The 22,245-nt window shown below is 39.4% G+C and overlaps 1 protein-coding gene across 4 annotated transcripts in view; it reads right to left on the reverse strand.

Moving 5' to 3' along the window:
• VRK1 (VRK serine/threonine kinase 1) overlaps positions 1-22,112 on the reverse strand; it is a 47,163-nt gene extending 25,051 nt beyond the window's left edge. The window contains exons 1-3 of one of the 4 annotated variants that reach the window (XM_074542380.1): positions 5,762-5,867; positions 5,037-5,083; positions 332-487 (exon numbers count right to left, since the gene is read on the reverse strand). In XM_074542380.1, the coding sequence (XP_074398481.1) occupies positions 332-482 (151 nt within the window). In that variant the 5' untranslated portion in view covers positions 483-487; positions 5,037-5,083; positions 5,762-5,867. Of the gene's footprint in view, positions 1-331; positions 488-1,790; positions 1,843-5,036; positions 5,084-5,761; positions 5,912-21,852 lie in introns of those variants that run through there. The other 3 variants (XM_074542384.1, XM_005483197.4, XM_074542381.1) reach the window with 3 other exon arrangements.
• Positions 22,113-22,245: the final 133 nt, after the last annotated feature.

A 22,245-nucleotide genomic window follows, 5' to 3' on the forward strand; every position in this document is an offset into this window, starting at 1 on the left:
AAAAATCCAGTCTTTCAGACAGACCAAAATTCAAATTGAAGTAAATACTAAACTACCCTTTCCATGGCTAAAAAGTAATAAAGATTTTGATTTTTAAAAAGAATGAACTACCACTGAAAACTCACAAAACTAGTGCTTAAAGCGACCATTTGTCTAGTTCCATCTTTTTTTTCCAACACCATGACCCAAGCTAAGGTTCTAGCAGAAAAGTTCATGTGAAGACACCATTCTATATTCATATTTCTAACTTAGGGTCAACTCTTCATTGTCTTGAATGGGGAAAAACATCTGCTCTCCATTTTAAAGAATTATCAAAGATAGCTGCACTTACCAAGGTATAGGCGTCCAAAGCCTCCCTCCCCTACAGGGACACCCAATTTCCATTCTTTTTTTGCTGTGTCTGCTAGAACCTCCCCCAGACTAAACAATTCGGCAAGTTTCGTTTTTGAAGGGGCTTTTCCAGCTGTTTTCTTCTTGGGCATTTTCCCTAGAGAGAGTGCAAATTAAAAATAAAATATAAAAAATGGTTACATGTTGATCCAACTTATTTTACATAGAAGTCTGTTAGAAATACAAAACATAATGGGTTGCTTAAGCCCTGATTTGTTACTACTAAGATGCTTGAAAAGAAATGCAATAAACAGTTTCATTGGCATGAATTAAAAGTGAGAAACAACTCATTTTTCCAGGCATCACAAAAAAAATTTGACAGCAAAAATCTTCACAAGAGAAACTTATTACAAGACCTTGTATAATACATGGTAAAAAGACCTCAGAATCTATGACACTCAATCAATCACAAAAAATCACAGGTCTAAACTTAGAAAAAAGTAAATTTATGAAATAAAGCTCATCCGTTTTCCTAGAGTTAAACTTGCACACAAAAAACTGCAAGTCTTCAGTGGTAATATGAGGAATTCCTCTTAGCTGTAAAAAAAAAAAACATACTACAGAGACCAGGAATGAGAATTGCATCAGTACCATGACTGAACTGTGTATTGCAATTGCTGTATTTTGCCAAGTGCAACTTACCAGTTGTATTGCTTTCAGCATATTTTATATCACTCTCCTAAATCAGAAATCTCACATAGCATCAATTATCTTCAAAGAAGTAAATTTGATTTCAAATATTATATCCTTTATACATGGAACATCTAAAAGAGCCTAGTCAGAGAGTAATGGACTCTGGCAGCAAGTCTGGAGACATCAGAGTCACTCAACATATGCATAAAAACAGAAAAGAAGGTGCATCATTCCAGGCCAAAGATCTTCTTTTTTAGGGTCCTTGGTAATTTGAGAAGAGTGAATACCTTACTTATATCTAAATGAGAAACTTTTATGAAATACTCACATCACAGACAGATATTGGTATTTATCAATACCTACATTGCATAAGCTTCATCATTATCACAAAACAGGATGTTTTGATTCTGCATTACTTTTCCTTATTTCCACTTCTATACAGTAACATTCTTCCCTGCTATCAAGACACACCTCACACATAAATTTTAAGACTAGCTATACCCACATCATTATCCACAGTAGTCTCTTCAAGAAGCTCCTCTCTACATCCCTTTGTCTTTTTTTTTTTTTTTTTATTCTTCAAGGTGATACATAAGTTTACTGTCTTGGAGAAAGATCTTTCCTCCAGATTTTCTACAGGAGAAAAATGAGACTTTCAAGCACCAAAGACAATTCCAGCCAGCTCAGATAAGACATACCAATGAGAAAGCAATGGTGTCAAAGTGTCAGAAAGAACAGAGCAGTAGAAAAGCCTACATATCACTTACAAAAGCAGGCCAGAAAGATCACTGCAGACCTTTAGGCAGCTTCACAGGACATCTAAATCAGGAAATGGATTAAAACAAAGGGCAGACTGAAATTATTAGAAGTGCTAATGAAATAAACCAGAAGCCTGGAGCCCCAAAGCTGATTCAGATAAGGCAAGAAAATGCAAAAATCAGCAGCATTGCCCAGTGACTCAGATGTGGGACAAGATTACACATGCTGTCATCTAAAGGATACCAAAACATATCCAAAATGAGCACACTCATCCTCAGGCTAAGAAATAACTTATTGTCAATACAAGAGCCATGCAGAGGGCTTGAAGGACTGCACCCCCTTGATCTCTGAGTTATTACAAATAATTTGGGCAAGACTTGGACAGATGCACTTAGGTGCTTGAATGCTGGACAGATTGTTGTCAGTAAAAGAAAAATTTGTAGCCTCTCTTACAATAAGGCTAGCAAGCCTGTGAAACAAAGCTATTGATACACTCCACATCTTTGACATTCACAGTGAGACTCTTGATAGCAGCCTTGCTTAAAAAGGAATTAAATTTACTTAAAATAGCTCCTCAAGAGTATCAAAGGAAGAGCTGGTGCTTCCCTCTTCTTCCACACCCCCGCTTATTTTGTTTAACATGGTCAATAATTGTATGCCTGAAGGTATTTATTTTTTAAAAAAAATTGTTAATGACAACTTTCCTTTATCCATAAAAGCAAAAATTCAAAATGGACATAAGTTTGAACGTCCCCAGCTGGGAACCCTGCCCTTAACAAATACACTAGATACACATACATGGTTTCTTGGCTGTCTGTATTCATACCCATCTGTTAACATGGCACTGTGCCTACTTACAAGTTGGTCAAACTATCAGTAGGCCATAGGTGCCAAACACTGATCGCTTGCAATGGGCAGCATGCACAGTGCTGAGCACTCAATCTCTTGCAAAAAAGCTGTTACCCAAGGAAATATTTAAGCAATGGCTGCACATGCTTTCACATGTATTTGGATAAATCCATTCAAATATCTTCTATTGACTGATACCGAAGACATCTGGACACAGCAGAAATTCTCTACATGAACAGATAGAACCAGAAAAAAAATCACAATAAAAAAAATTAAAGACAACTTAAATTGAGTGCAAATTCTATCATTCTATATGCTTTTCAAATCATAATACAGTACACACAAGGGGTTTGTGAAGAAACTTAGGCACCAACAAACATGACATAGAGCTGTCTACTGTACACTGCAGAACTGGAATAAAGCCATATACTTCTCCCTAAAATCACTTTTAAAAATTCACTACCACCATCCCTTCAAAAAGAAAAAAACAATCATAAACTTTCCTCTCAATACTTCTTTCCATCAACAAAGGAAATATTTTCTATCCACAGGTATTGTGAAGTTTAATTCATTAGTTCCTGCAATCATGCTAAAGTCCTTGGAAACAGTGCCATGGATGTCAAGTACTGTACTATCATTCAAGTGTCAGACCTGACCCTACTTAGCTAAGGTGCCTGACAAGAACAATATTCAAGGTGCATGATTGTAAACAGCAGCATTTTATGTTGCTACAATGTGCTCAAAACAAAGATTTTCCTACTAACAAGTATGAATAACAGAAGTCTATTTGTCTAAACTGTCTCCAGAAGCCTCTTAGTAAGTACTACAAAGGCTTCCACCTAATAAAACACCTTGGAAGAAATGCAGAATGCACTGTACTTGAGATAGCACTACTGTCTGCATATCAGTGGTGTTATCTTTACAAATGTTGCCTGCTACAATTGCTACTTAAGCGATACTTGAACTCTTGGAATAAATATGAATAGCCACTTCTCAATTCTTGCTGCCATTCATTATCAACAAAACTCTGAAATGAATACAAAACAAATTTATTTTTAAGGAATTTCTGCTGTGTGTCAAGTCATACTGGTTGTTTCCTGATCTTCCTCTTTTATTTTCTGGAAATTGTAATTTTTAAAGTTGTTTATCTTAGGAGGATGTATTTTCATTGTCAACCCTGAAAGGCAGGCTGGTGACCTGTGCTCCTAGAGGAGCAGGTAGTTCCAGCAAGACCTGAAATCTATGTATCATTAAAACTGCTCATTAGTCAAAGCAAGAAATTCATGTCTGCCTGAAAAAAAAAAAATTAAGACAAGGAGAAAACAAAACTAAGATTTTGCTCAAGGAATTGGGAAGAAAGAACATGACACTTAAAGACTCCTGAAAACTGTAGAGCTGTTTCATGGGAGGATAAACACAAAAAATAACTGATGTGTCAGTGACCTCTCTCACCAGGTGAGGAAACAGTCAACAAAGACTTTTTTGCATAAATCAGACATTCTGTGACTGGCTGATCCCTGTCTGTGAAAACCTCTCCAATCAAAGTTCCTGATTAAGATACTGGACAGTTAATGGCACTCACACAAGAAGGGCACTGCAGTTCTCTCCCAAAAAATTTTTTACAAAAATCTTTTTTGACAAAATCAATAAATACCACAATTGTGGACCACAATTACTGAGAAATATGTAATCACAACAGCACAACAGTTGACCAAGGAAATGCCTTTTTTCCTTTTTTGCTAAACAAACCAAGATGACTTAATATTTCAGAATGCAGCTTGTTCAGAGGTAGGAAATAGTCATTTACAAGTGGAATTACTGTGCTACTAATTTTAAATTGCTTTTTTAAGACTACATTACTTTTTTTAAGTTTAAGGTTATTTAAGGTTCTGAAAACTTTAATCATCACTCAGTAGTTGCAATAAAAACCAGTGAGCATTGTAAGGTACCAAATCATATCACTCCAAATCACCTCACCTCTCTATCAACTGCAAAATGTGAGACACTTAAAGGCTTTTTGATAATTTAGCACACTGTATAAAAATCATCAGCTCTGAAATTCACCAGGAATCCAACCTCACTTAGGGATTATCCCAAAGAATTTAGTGGGCAGCTTATTCCTACAGATGAGGGCACAAGCCCTTTGACACAGGAACAGTTACAGGAAGCTTCGCAACAGCTCTTGTATTTTTCTAAGCCGTAAAAAGGGTCCATGGATTCCCTATAAATTAATAAAAGCCTACAGTTCTTAGAGTGCTTAAGCACAAATTGAAAACTAAAGAGAACAACAGAGTTCACCCTGTGTGCAACTGCTGAAGTGGAGAACAAGGAAGTCAAACAGAAATAGGAATTGAAGAAAAACCACAACCAATGACAGAAACCAACTTAACCCAATTCTTACACACCAGGCCTTCCCTGATCCTGAAATCGCAGATTTTTGTGATTTGAAGGCCTGTGTTAAAAAAAAAAAAAAAGTTTACTTTAAAGCAAAACTCAGGAATGCCTCCCAGCCAAGGTGATGCCACACCGAGACAATCCCGAAGGTGACGAACCTCTAAAGTGGCACAGAGCAGAGCTTTTACTCAGCCTCCTCCGCCTAGCTTTAGTGCAAAAAAAACCACAAAACACAGGAAGCAAAACAACTCAGGCCGCGGCCACCGCAGGAGCTCAGAGCCCACAGGCGGCAAAGGCGGGGCCCAGACCTCACGGTGAAACCGTGCGAGAGCTGCGGGTTGGGCCGGGGGAAGGGAAGGGAAGGGAAGGGAAGGGAAGGGAAGGGAAGGGAAGGGAAGGGAAGGGAAGGGAAGGGAAGGGAAGGGAAGGGAAGGGGAAGGGGAAGGGAAGGGGAAGGGAAGGGGAAGGGAAGGGGAAGGGAAGGGGAAGGGAAGGGGAAGGGGAAGGGAATGGGAAGGCGCTTTCCCTGCCCTTGCGGAGGAACAAGGCTCGGGCGGGCCCCGCGGTCCCACCGGCCTCCTCCGCGAGGAAAGCGGGGAAAACCGCCCGCAAGCCGCCAGAAAGGCCGGGGATGCTCGGCATGGCGAAACGGATGCGAAACACTGCTCCAAAACTCGCCTCCTAAACAAAAACCCCAAACGGCTGCGGCCCAGAGGCAGCCTCTGGCTCCAAGTACCTCTGGGTGAGCGGGCCCGGCGCCGCTCCTTCCTCCCGGTCCGAAATTCCCGCACTGCCCGCGGCCCCGGCGGCCCGCCCGCCCCGGCACCACCTCCCAGCATCGCCCGCGCCCATTGGGCCGCTTTAGCGCGGCCCTCCCCCTCCGTCCATCCCTGGTCGCGGTGCCTACTGGGAAATGTAGTCCGCAGCCGCAGCAAGTGGCCGGAAGAGGGCCCAACATGGCCTACAGTTCCCAGCAGGCACCGCGGCCAGAGATGGGCCAAGAGTTGGAGTCTTTTACGGTCATGGGGGCGGTTGGGTTGGAGAAGACCTTTAAAGCTTTTGTTGACCGCAAAACCGTGCCTAAGTGCCACATCCACTCGTTTGTGGGACATTTCTAGGGGTGGTGACTCCACCACTGCCCTGGACAGGCAGCTTGTTCTCGTGCTTCACAGCTCTTTTCAGTGAAACAATTTTGAGACTTTTGAGAAACCTTGGTTTCTTATGGTGCAACAAGTTTGGGAAGGCCTTTGTCAAGCTGGTACCACAGGATCAATTAGGTTAGAAAAGATCATCGAGTCCAGCCGAGGACCGAACACCACCCGGTGAACTAGAGCAGGGCACTGAGCCCAGCCCTTCCTGAAACACTTCCAGGGACGGTGATTCCTCCTCCTTCCATTGTCGGGTACAAGTGTCCGCACATCCACCCTGATTCTGCTGAGCTGGGAAGTGAGAGAGAGGAGCAAACCAGGGAATTTAGGGGATGAGGCAGGAAAATAACAGGACAGTCATTTTGTTTTGTTATTTTACTGGGTGTTTCAAACTCTTAAAATGCATTATGATTTCATGGCCACTGTCCTTACATGCTACAGTTTAAGAGGTACTAAATAGTACGAAAGTATTATCTTTGTTCAAACAAAGAACTAACATTCTGTGCTATGTTCATCATGACAATGCTTACACAGATTTCCTTGACCACTTGGGCTACATTAATAACACCAGAAATGTATTTTTGAAATACTAGATGCTACTAGAGATGTTCAAGAATCTGAACTGTTCTGTACGTTCTAGGGTATTACTGTTCACAGGAAACACCAAAAGTTTGTTTGGACTGAGTGAAGAACACTAATATGGTGGTGTTTGCAGGGGTCCCAGGATGAGGGAAGGGACGAGAATCTTGACTCCATGTTTCAGAAGGCTGATTTATTATTTTATATATATTATATTAAAAGAAAATTATATATTAAAACTACACTAGAAGAATAGAAGAAAGGATTTCATCAGAAGGCTAGCAAGGAGTTGAAAGGAATGGAATGAAAATAAAATCCTGTGACTGACCAGAGAGTCTGAGACAGCTGGGCTTTGATTGGCCATTAATTAAAAACAACCACATGAGACCAATCAAAGATCCACCTGCCGCATTCCACAGCAGCAGATAATTATTGTTTTTCTTTTTCCTCTGAGGCTTCTCAGCTTCTTAGGAGAGAAGTCCTGGCAAAGGGATTTTTCAGAAAATATCATGGTGACATACTACCAGACATGATAGCATTTCACTTGCAGTACCATTCTCTTTAGTATTGAATTATTTGGATCATGAAACCATTTTAAGATACTGATAGAGAAAATTGAATGAGAAATTTAATAAATATTCCACTTCTGTGGATCACATGTGAATCATATTTTTATTTAATAGAATATAGTACTCGAGTTCTAAAGTAAATGTTCTTCACATTTCCATTCTTCCAAAATTTATAGAATTAAATGTCTTATAATTCCAGTATGTGTTCTCTTTCTGCAATCTTATTTTTCTACTTTGCAACATGAGAAGAAAAATGCATATACATTGCTCAAGCACCATGTCATACTACACACAACACATTAAAACCATAAAAAATAATCTAAAAAAATTAGTAGACGATTCCCAAATGAATGAGGAGACTGTGCCACCCCAGATACTTGATAAAAGAGTACACATGCACTGCACTCAGCTGTCCTAACTGGGGATTGAGGACCACAGATGAGAGTAGACATTAATGTTACTGTATCAAAAATAATCACAGTATTTTCTTCAAATTGCAGACCTCAGAAATGGCTAGACCACAGAAGATTTTCTTAAAAACCTTGTGGCCAGAGTCCATAAACAGTCTGAAAAAGAGCTGCAGTATGATCACTTTCCAAGGAGCAAGTTTTTGATTCAGAACCTTTTGTTGCCATGCACCCACCATGCACCTACTCTGGTGTACAAGGAATTATACTTCCCATCACACCCCCTTGTTATCCTGCAGTGGGAATATACTGACACTAAGGGAAAAATGTGTTCACTGCAAACTTACTTTTTGTCCTCCCATTCACATTCCACACTATTTTCCTCAGAGGAAAGAGGTTATATAAATTAAATTAAGGCTGTGCCTTTTTTCATCTAATGTGCTTTTATTAAGCTTTAAAAGAGTAATCACTATTCTCTAAGAATATCAGTGTGGCACTCCAGAGTTGTCTTGTTTATCCATTAATATACATTTCAAGAGAATTTAAAGTGATCTACCCAGTAACCTCAGAGCTTGTGTGTATTTTAGGAGACCAGTGTCTGAGTGCTGTTAAAGGGTAGATAGGAACAAAACTGGTTTTGCCAATTAGACTAATTTTTGTATTTTTGGGAAGGAATATAAATTTTTGTTTATTAATTCCTTCAGAATGCAGTGAATAAGAAACTCTTACATTGAATACTTTATCAGTTTGATAAGACTATCTATTTACTCAGTGAAATTACTAGACATCTGTCTAAAATGTTCCCCATGAGATAAGGCCATCATCTAAATGTTCCTCACCAAATAAAGGTACAATATTGGCTTTTGTTAGGATCAACTTCCTAAAGAACTTAATAAAGAATCACTGCAGCAAAATAAATACTTACCCCTTATTACAAATGAAGAATCAGACATAGAGATGCTGGGTAAAGTTTGATTAGCTTGAAGTGATAAAGGAAATTTGTAACAAATCTCAAAGTAGGACCTGGTTTACTTTACTCTTAATTCTCTATTATGAATTAAAAAGACATTATTAATTATACTTTTCAAAACATTTTAAATTCAAAATGAAGGTACTGAGGCAGGAAAAATGTTTTCAAATCTTGCAGGTCTATCGTCTGTATTCATTCTCCAAGTAGTTAATTTTTTATAGAAGAATGGAATATGGGGTAGAAGAGACCCAGTCTCTACAGTGTACCCAATAATTCAATGGAAAAGGAGTGAACTCTTAGGAGAGTTGATGAAAACACTGTGAAAGAAAAGCTACTCAGTGAGATCCATTGGAAGTTTCACTTTTTTCCTGGCAGTTTTGTGATGCTAACAGACATATGATTTTAAGGGAAATAATTTTTAAAAAGTTGAAGCTTCTAAGATGAGAGCTGTTTGAAGTGCATTAAATTAATCTAAATTAAAGGACTTTTATGAGTTTCTAAAGCATTTCTATGTTTCCTTTGGTCAAGGTCCAAACTCATATGCATAGGCAGTTTTCCTCTACTTAAATGACTGAATTGTCTTGACTATGAAGTGTCTCCCCCCATCCCAGTTAGAGTGATATTTATAGGTACAAATGCAATTTATCTGGGGACACTGTATATCCTACACTGTAGATTCACTCACATGCACACAAACAGCAGTGCATAGGATCCAACTGTAACGATGCAAAGAACTTCTGTTTATCATCAAACATTTCATACATTCCATTACATGTGAAAGAATTATTATCTGTGCTGTTGCAGTGCAATGCTTTTTCCTGTAATGGAATTTTACTCTGCACATTTATTTTGGTATTAAAAGGTTCCACTTTATAATGTCTATGGTTCAATCAGTGATCTAAAAGGCACTTAAATACTTTGAACAAGATACATAAAACGCTTTTATTGCAAAGCTTTGCTGTATCTCCCAATTTTACCATTGATCTCTTTCCATGTAAGGCAGTTCTGGAAGCTGCCCATGCTGTATAAAATCACATGGTGGCTTTTGATCTCCAGCTGGTGATTAAAGCCCATTATGGAGGTTTGAAATTTTCTTGTGGTCATTAGCATACCTCCAAACACTTCTCTGCTTAATAGTAGTGTTGTCACTATATGCTATTTAAATTAGAAACCAGAATTCTATAAACTTATTATTTGCTATTCTTTGTAGCTCAGAGGATCTAGATCTCTTGAATGAGGTGAGCTTATACTTAGCTGTGGACTTCCTGATTAAATAGTGATTTCTTAAGGTGATTTGGCTCTAGAAAAATGCACGAAAGAATGAGGTTATATATTTTAAAACCCTTTTTTGATGCAAACAGGGAGAGCTCTGTGCCCTGTACTCCCTATCTACAGTTCCCTATTTCCCACTGCTTAAAAACATTACTATCACTTCCAAGGTCACCAAGCTGTCTTATGTTTTCTACTGTGTATTTTTAAACAACACGGTATTAACTCTTTTGCTTGAAAGTAGAAGAAATAGTATCTCTCTGCTACTTTTTGAAAATGTATTTGTGTGTTGGGAAAAATAAAGAATCACCATGTACTTGTTACTTCCTCTAGCAATCTCTTCAGTTCTTTTCACAGAAAATAAATGAGTATGCCAGCTTTATATATTTTTTATCTTTCACTTTATTATATTAGATTGCATCTTATTTGTATATTTTTACCAACTATACCTTGCCAAGAAGCAAAGCTTATTGAATGTTACCCAGATACAGAGGAAAACATAGCACATGTTCAAGGATATTACAGTCAGTAAATACCAAATAAATTCAAAAGCCTTCTTAGTTGTTCTACCCTGTCTCCTGACTCCCCGAAATAGAACAAATATAGGTAACCTGGTTTCTGACAAGTCAGTGGTTCCAGATGGTTAAAAGGGAATAAAATCTGGGTCGAGGGAAAAATATTGGCCTGGAATGGATTTTGCAGTTGTAAGGGAGACATTTGAAAGGACAGTAAAACTTGTGAAAGAGATGTGCAGGCAAAATATCAAGGTTAGCAGTTATCAGCAGACCTATGAAGAACACAGTTTTGAGTCAATTATACTGTGTGGCACCTTGAATTATTTAAATCCAGGAAATAATAATTTCTTGTCTCTGCATTTATCCATCAGTTTCATGAGAGACAGCACTACAAATTTATCATTTAGGTAATATTTTTACTTATAAACTGCATGCTAAAACAGCTAAGATCTTTTATAAGATTTGGAGACAGCCGTGTTTGTCTGAGGAGCGTGTTGTTCAGAGAAAAAAAACCAAAAAGCTAATGAAAATTAGCACATTTCATCCTTTTTAATATCAAAAGTTAATCCATATTCATATAAATAGTTTTTTTGGTGAATTAATTGTCTCATACAAACTTTCTCTGAGGAAGTAAAAGGGGCAGAAATCTTTGTCTGTTTCCTTGGAAGGAAATGTAATACAATGAAAATTAAAAATAAACCACTGCAATTCATTATAATTCATACTTTTCTGTCTTCTGGCAAGTTTATTATACAGAAATAGCTGTCTGGAGAAGAAAAAGTACTTACAGATCTGCTGTTCTATACTTGAGCATAGCATGGAATCCTTCCTGTCATGCCACTGCACTGCATGGTGTTGGTGTTCATGACTGTGCAAGTCTACATCATATTTACATGACATGTAACAAAATACATGATTTGGGTAAGAACTGGTTTTCCCCAGTCTCTAATGGCACTAAGAAACTCTAAAAAAGTGTTACCACTAGGTGTCTCATTTGGTTTCAATGTACTACAACCCAAGAGCAAGAAATGCTCCACAAAATTTGACAAAAATACAATTGATTACCACTGACATCCTCTCCTTCATTACACCAGCACACCCTCAATTTAGTCACATGCATTATTGTAATCAAGCTGTCAATCAGATTTTGGAGTATTTCATTTTTTGACATAATTACAGCAGAATCCCTACAGTCTAGAACATGGGTATGGCAAGATTGATATTGTGTTACAAAATGTGATCTGACAAAAAAAGAAATGATGCTTCTGTGCAAAAATTAAAGACACACTGAACTGCTAATGTATTTACCCTGGAAATGTGTTGCACCAGGTAGATTTTCAAGAGTCAATATAACTGCCTGCCTATTCACTGTTCTTGTGCTTTAAATGTTTAAATGTTGTCTGTGTCATTTTTATTTTTGCTTACAAATTTATAGCTTTAATTTTCTTAATTGGAACCAACTGTACGGAGAAGTTTTTTGCTTTTAGGCTTACAGCAAAAGATTTAGAGAAACAATCAGAGGAGAAAGGGGATGCCAAGGAGAGACTTGGGCTGATGTTGATATTCCACTGAGACAACCCCATCTATGAAGAGCCACAAAGCCAATGGGCTGTTTCACTGGCATTTCTAAACAGCTCATTGATAAGACATTTAGAGTATATATTGATACCTTTTTCAAGAATTTCACATTCCCGGTTTTTGATGTATAGTAGAGAAGGTAATTTTTATTGCTAATATTTCAAAACATGAGAGATGCAAGTAGAGGTGGAAGGCTCTTTAGATGGAGATCCATCTGTCAGCAATTACAAGGGTTCCCCTGAACACATATGTTACAAACTTCAGCCTGGCTCAGGTGAGTGTTAGCCAGATAGAGTCTCTCTCACTTTTGGGACAACAGTTTGTCTTTTAACCAAGAAGGTAATTTTTACCATCTGATGACTATTTCATGTCCTCTGTGAGTGAGTTTGCAGACCCCAGCATCATTTTATGTAGACAGATGTCCCCCTTCACAAAAACAACTGTCACAATTGGCAATAGTTGTCACACGTGCTGGCAGCAGCACAGGATCAGGATGAATGGAAGGGAGACAGGAGAGCATCCTCTGGCTGCAGGGAGGCAGGTGGGGATGGTGGATGTTTGCAGTCCCTGTGGCTGCAGGGAGGCAGGAGAGGATGGTGGATGTTTGCAGTCCCTCTGGCTGCAGGGAGGCAGGAGAGGATGGTGGATGTTTGCAGTTCCTGTGGCTGCAGGGAGGCAGGAGAGGATGGTGGATGTTTGCAGTCCCACTGACAGTGCTGCATTTCAGTGTGCAGGACTGGTAGTGCAGGGATCTCCTGTGTGACCAGTGCTCTTTGCTTTAAAGGCCACTTGTTTGGATATTTGTAGACAGATATTCCACTAGAATAGCTTGATGCAAATGTGTGTAGATAGCTTAGGACAGCTTCTTGTCTGATAATAAATTAATAATTGCTTTCTTTCTGATGGTAGGTGGGGAAAACTGCAAACACATTTTTCACTGAAGAGTTATGCATGGCTTTAAGAAACTGCAGAAACACACATGTAGCTTCACACACAGTCTCAGCACTTTTCCAACCTCGACTTCAGGAGACACGCTGTAACTCTGCTCCTTCTCTCCATCTTCTTTCTGTCCTCAGGGTCTCATTTGCTTATTTTCCATATCACAGGCACTGGCCCTGTTATTCAGAGAACTACTGTTTTACTTGAGTATTATCTCACCTCCTAAGACCTCTGTTTTTAAGATCTGTTTTTTCAAATTGAGTTGCTGTATTTTCATGCAGACATCTGCTGAAAGCATTGAATTAATTAATATAGTAGTAGCAACTAGGAAAACATGATAATCAGTTTTGTCCTCTGCCACAGTGAAATTACCAGGGCAGAGAAAAATTGTGTAGAATCTGATGGGCTCTCTGGTTTATGATTTGTTACTGGGACAATAGGTTAAATTTCTGGCTTTTCCTTCCACTCCTCCACCTCCTTTCCCTTCAAATGTTTGAACCTGACTCCATCCACCCATACAAAAGATGACCTTGCATATCTCATGGTGGAGGTGGTGAGTTCCACATTCCCTGCAGACTGGCTGCTTTCTGACAGGAGATGCTACTGTCTTGTCCCTCTCCAGCTGCCTGTAGCTCATATTTTGTTGAAGTATACTAGGAAGAAAGTGTTTACCATCTATTGTGAAAACAGCTAATTTTTTCAGTAATGACGTGTCTTTGAAGATATTTAAATGGTATGAAACCTACATCAATGATATAAATAAAGAAGCAAGTTCAGCAGTTTTTATGACACTGTATACTGACAGTATTCTAAACTGTCCACTAAACATTTTTCATTCTCCCTGGAATATCAGTATACTAACTGCAATATTTCCATCAGTGTTCTTTTACTTGCTAATAATCAAATTGAAGCCATCAACCTTTTCATTTAGAACTACTTGCTCCAAAAAGTAAGCACAGCCATTTGAAACAATTTTGTAGCTATGTCAGATAGAATGTAAGTTTTAAATTGTTGAATTGTAAGACTGCCACCTCGTAAACATATTATAATGTATATTGGTCTATTTTGGTGAACAGCTGAATAATAATGTACTTTAAAAACAGTTTGAAATGCATCTTCTAAGATATAAAGCAGAGAGGATGACTAATATGAGAACATGGCATTTCACAGCAAACTTAATGAAAGCTTGTGAAAACTACAGTATCTCATCACCACACTGGCTGCATTGGCTGCAATACAGTCAATACTATATTGACTGCTAGAAAGGCTATAAGTATAAAGCATTCCATCTCTCCTGATGAAAGTAACTTAGCTGGGTCAAGATTGATGGGTGAAAGAGTAAATATTCCAGCTTCATGAATTTTATATAACTTATTCTTGAAAATTTTTTAGAATTGTGTCCCATCTCCTTGACCAAAGTAAACTTTGCTTTTCCTTCATTTTCAAAGAGCGTTTTGAGAATGATCATTAAAGTAGGAGCATATTTTTAATACATAATTTATCTGCAGAGCCCCAAAATAAAGCCTGTTTTGCCTGCATTTCTAGTTGTAAAAACTTGAGAGGGTACAACTGCTTTTAAAAGGAGTAGATTGCCTGATGAGGTGTTTTAGCCTTTTTATTAAGTTATTTATTTAAAGTTGAAAATGTTTCCTGAGTGCTGCTCTTTACTTGGCTTTATATTGTTTGTGTGTGAGGCAGCCTCCTAGCAGAAGGGCAGTTCTGGCTCAGGCATGAAATCTTTGGTGCTGTTTGCTCAACCCTGCATGCAGACAGAGCTAAATTATCCCAAAGTGCACATGCTGTCTCTCTCTCCTGCTTGTGTAGATGTTATTCAAGCACTTGTTTGGGGATGAAAAGCTCCCTTCCTGTAGTCAGCTACCATGGAGTACCTATTCAACATATATTCTACATTGCTGCTCACTCTTAATCAATACCCCATGGTATGGCACACAGCACTCACACACCAGGCATCAAAAAACCCCACATACATTCCAAAATCTTTAAAAAACCCCAAACAATATAACCTATATAACCAGAAACAATACAGTCCTATATAACCAGCTAAAGATACACTTGCTGCTGCTTCAGCACTGATATCTTTGTTCTGTTGTTTAGATTAAGCTCAAAATGTAATTGTTTAGTGACCAATTTTTGTGTCATATGAAAGAAAGAAAGGATATGTTTGGGAATGTTGAGAATGTGATGCAAGAAAATTTTCTCATATAAGAAAATTGAAAGGGGAAATCATATGCATGGAAAGTTTGCAATTGGTCAGATAGGCTACATAACCTTTTCCTGCAAATGTTGTTTGTCACATCTCTGAATTTCCAGAGCATCTGCTGAAAATAAAAAAACCTATTATGTCATCCTAGAATCACAAAGGTGAATGGAAGGAAGAGGTATGCATGTGTAGGTGTGTACTTTCCTAGGGATATCCTGAAAAACATTTGTACCTGGTCTTTAGAACAAGTCACTTATGAACAATTAATTCACATTACAGGTATAACATACTAGGTAGAAGTATTTGAAGTTTTATAACTGATTAAGATTCTAATTTATTATGTATAATAATCTTTAGTTACTAAACACTCAAAAGATGGAAAGCATAAAAGACTGGAAGGACATATGGATAATTTTCTTCGTAGAATGACATATTTAACTCACACACAGCCTCAAGGTTGTTGGTTTATTTTTCCCCCAATGGAAAGCTAAGCATAAGGTAAGGAATGAAGATTATTATAAAGCATATGAAAAGTTCCTTGTAAACCACCATTTTCAGATGAAGGGATTTTTTTTCAAATTAACAACATGGCATAATGCAAATCAACCTATCTGCCCCTGTGTGGTCATTTTTACCAGGGCAATATGATCCTGGATTGAACATGAATCATAAAGGTGTGGTCTAATAGTGTTTTATTCACTTTTGATGCATTGTGAATTTATGTTTCTCATCAATAACAAGCTGCAAAACCTTTTCAGACACTAATAAACAAAAAAAAGTATTGAAATAGTCTTGTGCCCTACTAACAGAGGAAATAACACCAAAAAAATCAAAACTACCATGAGAAATATACACACAGAAATATTCAGAAAACCCATAGGAGATGTTCCAAGAAAGAACCAGAAGGGACATTTGCCTAGGAATAGAAGAAGCCTGGGGATTTAACAGATGAGTGACAGAGATGACAGCAGGTAGGAGTGGGCAGCTGAGGGGTTTGGTCTGGTGGCAAGGAGAAAAGAATTGCACCTGGTGTTCTGGGCACAAAAGTTGTTGGGAAATAGACAAAGCACAAAGAGGGCAGACAGTCCAGACAGAAGAGGGCAAGGAGAACAAAACTGGAGTTACTGGAGAGAAGACATGGCCAACTGGAAAATCTTTTCAAATCAGCACAGATTGTAAAGCAAAGGACAAGCAGAGGCAGGAGGAGGAAAAAGAAAATATGGCTCTTGCAAAGATCTCCACTACTCTAGTAAGTAAGATTTTTCCAGCTGAGGAAAGAGGGAAACTGAAGCAGACAAGGCAGCAGGTAGAAGATACTTGCCAACTTCAAGTTTCCCAGCCAAGTTTGTTTAGTATGGTCACACATGCTACTCTTGGCACCTGCCAAGTTGACCATTTATTTGTAATGGTTCAGAATTTTACTTGTTCCCTTTTCACTGCTTGAAATGATCCTGGGTCACTTGCATCAAAATCTAGTTTAGAATGTTATATGATGGGTATCTGGAAAAATATGAATTGTACAATTACACTGTATTACGGAGCAGCTTTTTGCCCGCTACAATGCAGCTCTGCCAATGCACTTCAGGCTTGACTTGCAATACCCTGCATAAAAATCAGTGCTGTCTCTCTTCAGAGCAGTGACTCAGTCATGCTGAACTATGCCACCTCTGTGGCAGAATATAGTCTATTGTATCTGTTTTATAACCTTTATGACTCAGAATCCAACACAGTTATCACAAAAAACAGAGCAGTTCCAAAAGTTTATTTGTAATGCAGACAATTTAATATAACATCATTCAAAGAGCAGTTGAAATTTCAGGCTGGTACAGCAAAATATGTCTTAAATAAAGACTTGCATTATTAACAAGCTGCATCATGTTTTTCAAGGTCCATGGAAGAAGACAGGAAAGGGTGACTTTGGTTTCTTTTTCCTGACCTCATTACTCACCATAACACATAGGCCTGGACAACTCAGGGACCTGAAACATGGGTAGGTTTACTTTCTAATCTTGTGCTGGATTTGAGCTATTGACCTGTATCAAGACTGGTAAAAAACCAATGATTTCCAACTTATGTAAACAACTGCAAAGAGTTTAGTTGTTTCAGTACATTTCCTAGAGAAAAACAGGGTACAAATAACAAAAACGGCCTTATCTGCCTGTTTTGAAGTTGGTATTGCAGGCTGAAGAGCAGCAAACTGTTAGGGAGCTGTTCTGAAGTGTGTCTCTGTGGTTTCATGTCACACACAGATGCATGCTCCAACATTTACCTGACTTGGTTCCTGTTTAAGCCATGGTAAGGTGCAGCCATAACAACATTTCTTACCATGAATAGGCAAATTTTGAGCCACCAAGTTAGTGTTTACCTACTGTTCTTGATTCCTTAGTATCAAAAAGGAAACTCAGCTGCCAAAAGCTATTTTTGCCCCCCACAGAGAAAAATTTATATCCATCTTTTACAGGAGGTTTTGAAAATGGTATTACAGAACTGTAGATAAAAGAAACTTCACAGTTTGCTATAACATGGCCATCATGGCTGCTCTGATCTTCATACCTTTAGCAAAATAGATTCTGATCCTCCTTGAGAAGTAGCTTCTTCACAAACTGAATAACTGAGTTTAACTTATACTGCTAACAGAGATTTCTTTTGTGACACATTGAGCCATCCAGTGGCACAGGCTGAAAAGACTACTGCATGTACTTGTTAATTTCTCCAGTGCCTGTCTCTATATCAGAGATGTATCAGTGGTTACAAAAAAAAAAAACAAACATAAAAAACAAAGCAACACCCTCTCCCCCCCCCAAATAAAAAAACCAAGCAAGCAAACAAACACACAAAAAAAGCAACAAGACAATATCCAATCTCTGTTTAGTGATAACTGCAAAGACCTAAAGCTAATGAGCATTTGTATTCATTTAAAGTCAGACAGAAGTAGTTTCTTGACATTGATTTCATAGAGAAGGGAGATAGGGAGAAAAGAAAGAAGCAATGAAAAATTTCAAAAAGGAAAAATTTAAAATTCCAGGTTGAGGCTGCATATCTGCCCTCAAGTCACTTCTTTACACATCTATGCTTTTCCAAGTTGAATAGTTAAAATTAGATCTCAGTCTTTGGCCACCTGCATATTCTTGTCATACCAGTTTGGGTTCATTAATTTACCCCACATTACCTCACTTTTGTCAATGCCAGAATCTTGTGACTGAAAAACAATACTTTAGTGTTTGAAATAGGTAGAGATGAGTATCTGAACACAGGCGAGAACCAATCATTGAGGGCTTAAATGAGCAACTAATTAAATATAGTGTGATTTTTAATTTTTTTTAAGATTGTAAGAAATTAAATGCTGAATAATAGTGCTATAGCAGTAGTTGGTAGAGCTTTGCTTAGTGTGGGCAATGAAGAAAGATCATTAACAAATAAAATAGGGAGCACCTCAGGGGACACGCCTACAGACAGTCTGTCACCCACTGGTTTTAACATTTCATTTCAAAATTTAATTAGATATCAATTTCTGAATGCCTAAATGAAACCAGCCTCTCTCCGTTGCACTAACATGCATCAGTTTTTAGTGATAAATTTAAGGCTGTAACAAAGTTCCTTGTCCTAAATTTTGAGGGGAAAGAATAACAACAGAAGAGCCAGAAATGACATTCCGAGTTCTAGCAACCAACAAACCATCCAACAAAAGTAAACAATTTTAATACCAATATTTAACTCATTACTGATGCACTGGAAGCAGTAGCAAGGCATTATAAAAATAATATTTCTCACTAACTTCAGAAAGGGTAGGACTGGTGTCCCCGGTTAATAAGGAAATGCTTCATTGATCACAAAAGCAATGTGAGTCTTCCATCATTCTAGTAAAATTTATGACATGTAAGTCAGTAAGAACTATTGTAGACTGCATGGGACTCCCTACTGTCAAATAGATCATTGCAGAATCTGGCTGCAGCTACTTTAGGATGTCAGAAAGAATGAAAAGTGTTCTATTTTGGAAACAAACTAAGCACTAGTCAATGTTTCCCTTCTAAAGTAAGCAAGTCAGTTCAATGTCCAGATGATGGAGCAGGTGTACTCCATGTCACAATGTAGAGTCTTGATGTCTGCTTTCTTACTGAGACAATCAGTGTTTGGAAGAGACCAGTATCATAGATCACATCAGGATTTCAAGTTTTTGTCTGCCAAAAAATAACACAGCTACATTTTTTTGAAGTAATTGTTAGCTAGTGGGAAATATGAACTGTTGTGCAAACGTGAGAGCTGCCTTCATTACTGCTGTCATTTTCACTGAGGGTTTTTTGGACCAGCAGTTCCTATGCTTCACAAATAACACAGTTGTAGTAGGCTTAGCTGTGTTCTGCAGCAGGTGGGCAGGATGAGACTGTAAACCATCTGTCCATTCATCTATCTTAGACACATATCTTCCCTATTTCAATTATACTCAGAAATCATTTTATTAGATGACTGATGAATTCATTCCCATTTATACATGGGGAATGAAAGGCTCGGGGTGCTTCCATCATTCCTTCAGACTGGGGCTCAAGTCTGTAGTGTCCATTCCTTTTGCAATAGTGCTCCACTCACTGGACTGGTCTTCCTTCATCCTCTCCAGCATCTTTCCCTATCTGAGGCTCCCTGTTTACCTCTTTGTGTGGGCTGTAAAGAGTGAGTCAGTTTACAGAGTTTGCCTCTTCATGTTAATTCACTTTATTCTGGATATTCAGCATATAAGGTATTCATAGATACCCTAATGGACTGAGCCAGTCTTCAAGTTTCATAGTTGCACTCTTCCCATTTCAGTGCAATCCTACCATTTCCCTGAGTATTGCAGTAGACTGCACTGAAGTAGCATACAGTATCCTGGGGTGATGTTAACTGTGGACTGTGTCAATCTAAAGTGAAACATCAGGGGGTTCATGTTCCCTTCAGCATGGGGAAGGACAATTTCACACAGGGTTGGTGAGCTCCTGTCAAAGAGCAGATAGCTGTGCCAGCAGTGGCAGGAGTGCTGCATGGAGGAGATCCAAGGGTGGGCAAATGCTCCCTGGGGCTGCAGAATCTGAGACTGGGGCTGGGGCACCCTTGTACTGCAAGGGCAGGTGCAGGCTGCCCTGTGTGGAGGCTGCTGGCTCAAACAGCCCTGAAGGCTGTGCCTGTGCAGCCTGTGCCTCTCCCGTGCTCTGCAGAAGAGAGTTTCTATGTCCTTTTTTTATTATTATTTTAAATTATCACCAGTATTCACTACCTGGTTTGAAAGCAGGCAAAACCTGGGCAAAAGGAGAATATTTTCAGTAATGCTTACTGTCGTGTACATATTCATACAAAGAATTGCAAAATTTCCACATGGAGCCAAACATGTTTGGACAAGGTCTTACAGGGAGGGCATCCTGCGTGCAGGCAGCTGACTGTGCAATTGGAACTGGAGCAGTCAGCTGAGAAGCTGCACCTCCTCTGATTAGTATTGCCCAAGATGACCCTGTTCCTGAGCAGATCAGCAGTGCACCTCGTGTCTCTGCCTTTCCCATAGACACTGTTGATGTGCTAATGCGAGGAACATGGATGTCTTATTTGCTAGAAACCTTGCAAACAGAGAAATGATTAAACTGCAGAGGATAGGCACTAAGCTCAGCCCCACAACCCTGTTAATTGCTTAATATGGCATCGTGTGTAACAGATTCTCTCTGCCATGGTAAGGGGCTCTTTGTTGGGCACTTAGCCCAGTAGCAAACACAAGCTGGTTCAGCTTTGCAGGGCCCGTGGTACAGTGCAGGGGGGCTTCAAAGTCTTCCCAGAGATTGCTTCCAAACAAAGTTTCTCCCTGTATTCTGAACCAGGAGGAGGTTTCTGATGGGAATTCCTGTGCATAGAAGGGGCTGCGTGTTCTCAAATGGACAGTGGACAGCAATATCCCGCTCATGCTCTGCAACAACACTTGTGGTTGCAGCGTTGAATTGGTCTCTAAATAGTGACACTCTGAAGGTGCAAATCCTCCCACAGGCAGCACCTGGGGCCACTTTAAGGCCTCTGTTTTACTTAAACCTGAGCAACTGGCTAATGCACGGTAAGATCTGTCACCTGGCCTTAGACTATTGCCACATTTCCTTGATGTTTTCCTTAGCATTGCCCTCACAATACATGCAGAAATTGAGGTACCTTCCCGCAGTGTGAAACCCCTTTATTCTGGCACAAGAACAACAGAGCTTTGTTGTTCTTCAAAGCAGCACAAACACATCACGATAGTGAGAAGCCAGCCAAGTGTCTCCCGGGCCGACAGTGCATCCCGAGCTGCGTTCCCTGAAAGGCAATGGGGCTCTCCGAGGTGTGAACCCCCCACACCCCCAGAGCCCAGAGAGCGCACGGGAGAAGCGGGGCGAGGAAGAGGAAGAGGAGGGTGCGCACCCCGACCCCGCCAGCGCTGCCCTGCAAGCCGCGGCTGCATTGCTGCAAACACCGCATCCTCCTGCTGGGAGCGGGCTGCTTCTGCTGCCAGCCTCGGGACTGGAGCGAAATGAAATTAAACTCTGCTCCCAGCGAGCGGGAAGGTGAGGCGAACTTGGAGGAGCCGGTATCATGCACGGCCCTTGCTTGCGGATGTGTTACGCACAGGCACACGCAGGCAAAGTCACACTCACCTGGGGGTCACGCAGCAGTGACAGCCACACTCCATCTGCTCACCAAGAAAGCCAACATAGTGTTAAAAAGCAGCCAGGATGCTCAGACCAGATTGGACTTTAGACAGGAAATTATCTTTTCAAATTTTGGTTGAACGATAAGAAGCTTTTAAAACTAAAGAAATGAATGATGTATGCAAAGCTGTACTTGAAATGATTCTGGTGTTGCAAATTGCCACGCTCTTACTGTGGAGCTGATGAAAATAAATGAAGCTCTGCGTTGCTGGGCTTTTTCCTCCCCCTTCTAATAAATGAAATGAAAAAGCCCCATTATTGAGCCACCTGCTTCAAATTCCTAATTGTGGTAACTGAATTCTGAAATTATTTGTTAGCTGTGTAATATCACACGCATTA

The sequence above is a fragment of the Zonotrichia albicollis genome, chromosome 6 (genome assembly GCF_047830755.1).
Source record: "Zonotrichia albicollis isolate bZonAlb1 chromosome 6, bZonAlb1.hap1, whole genome shotgun sequence".
Lineage (NCBI taxonomy): Eukaryota > Metazoa > Chordata > Aves > Passeriformes > Passerellidae > Zonotrichia > Zonotrichia albicollis.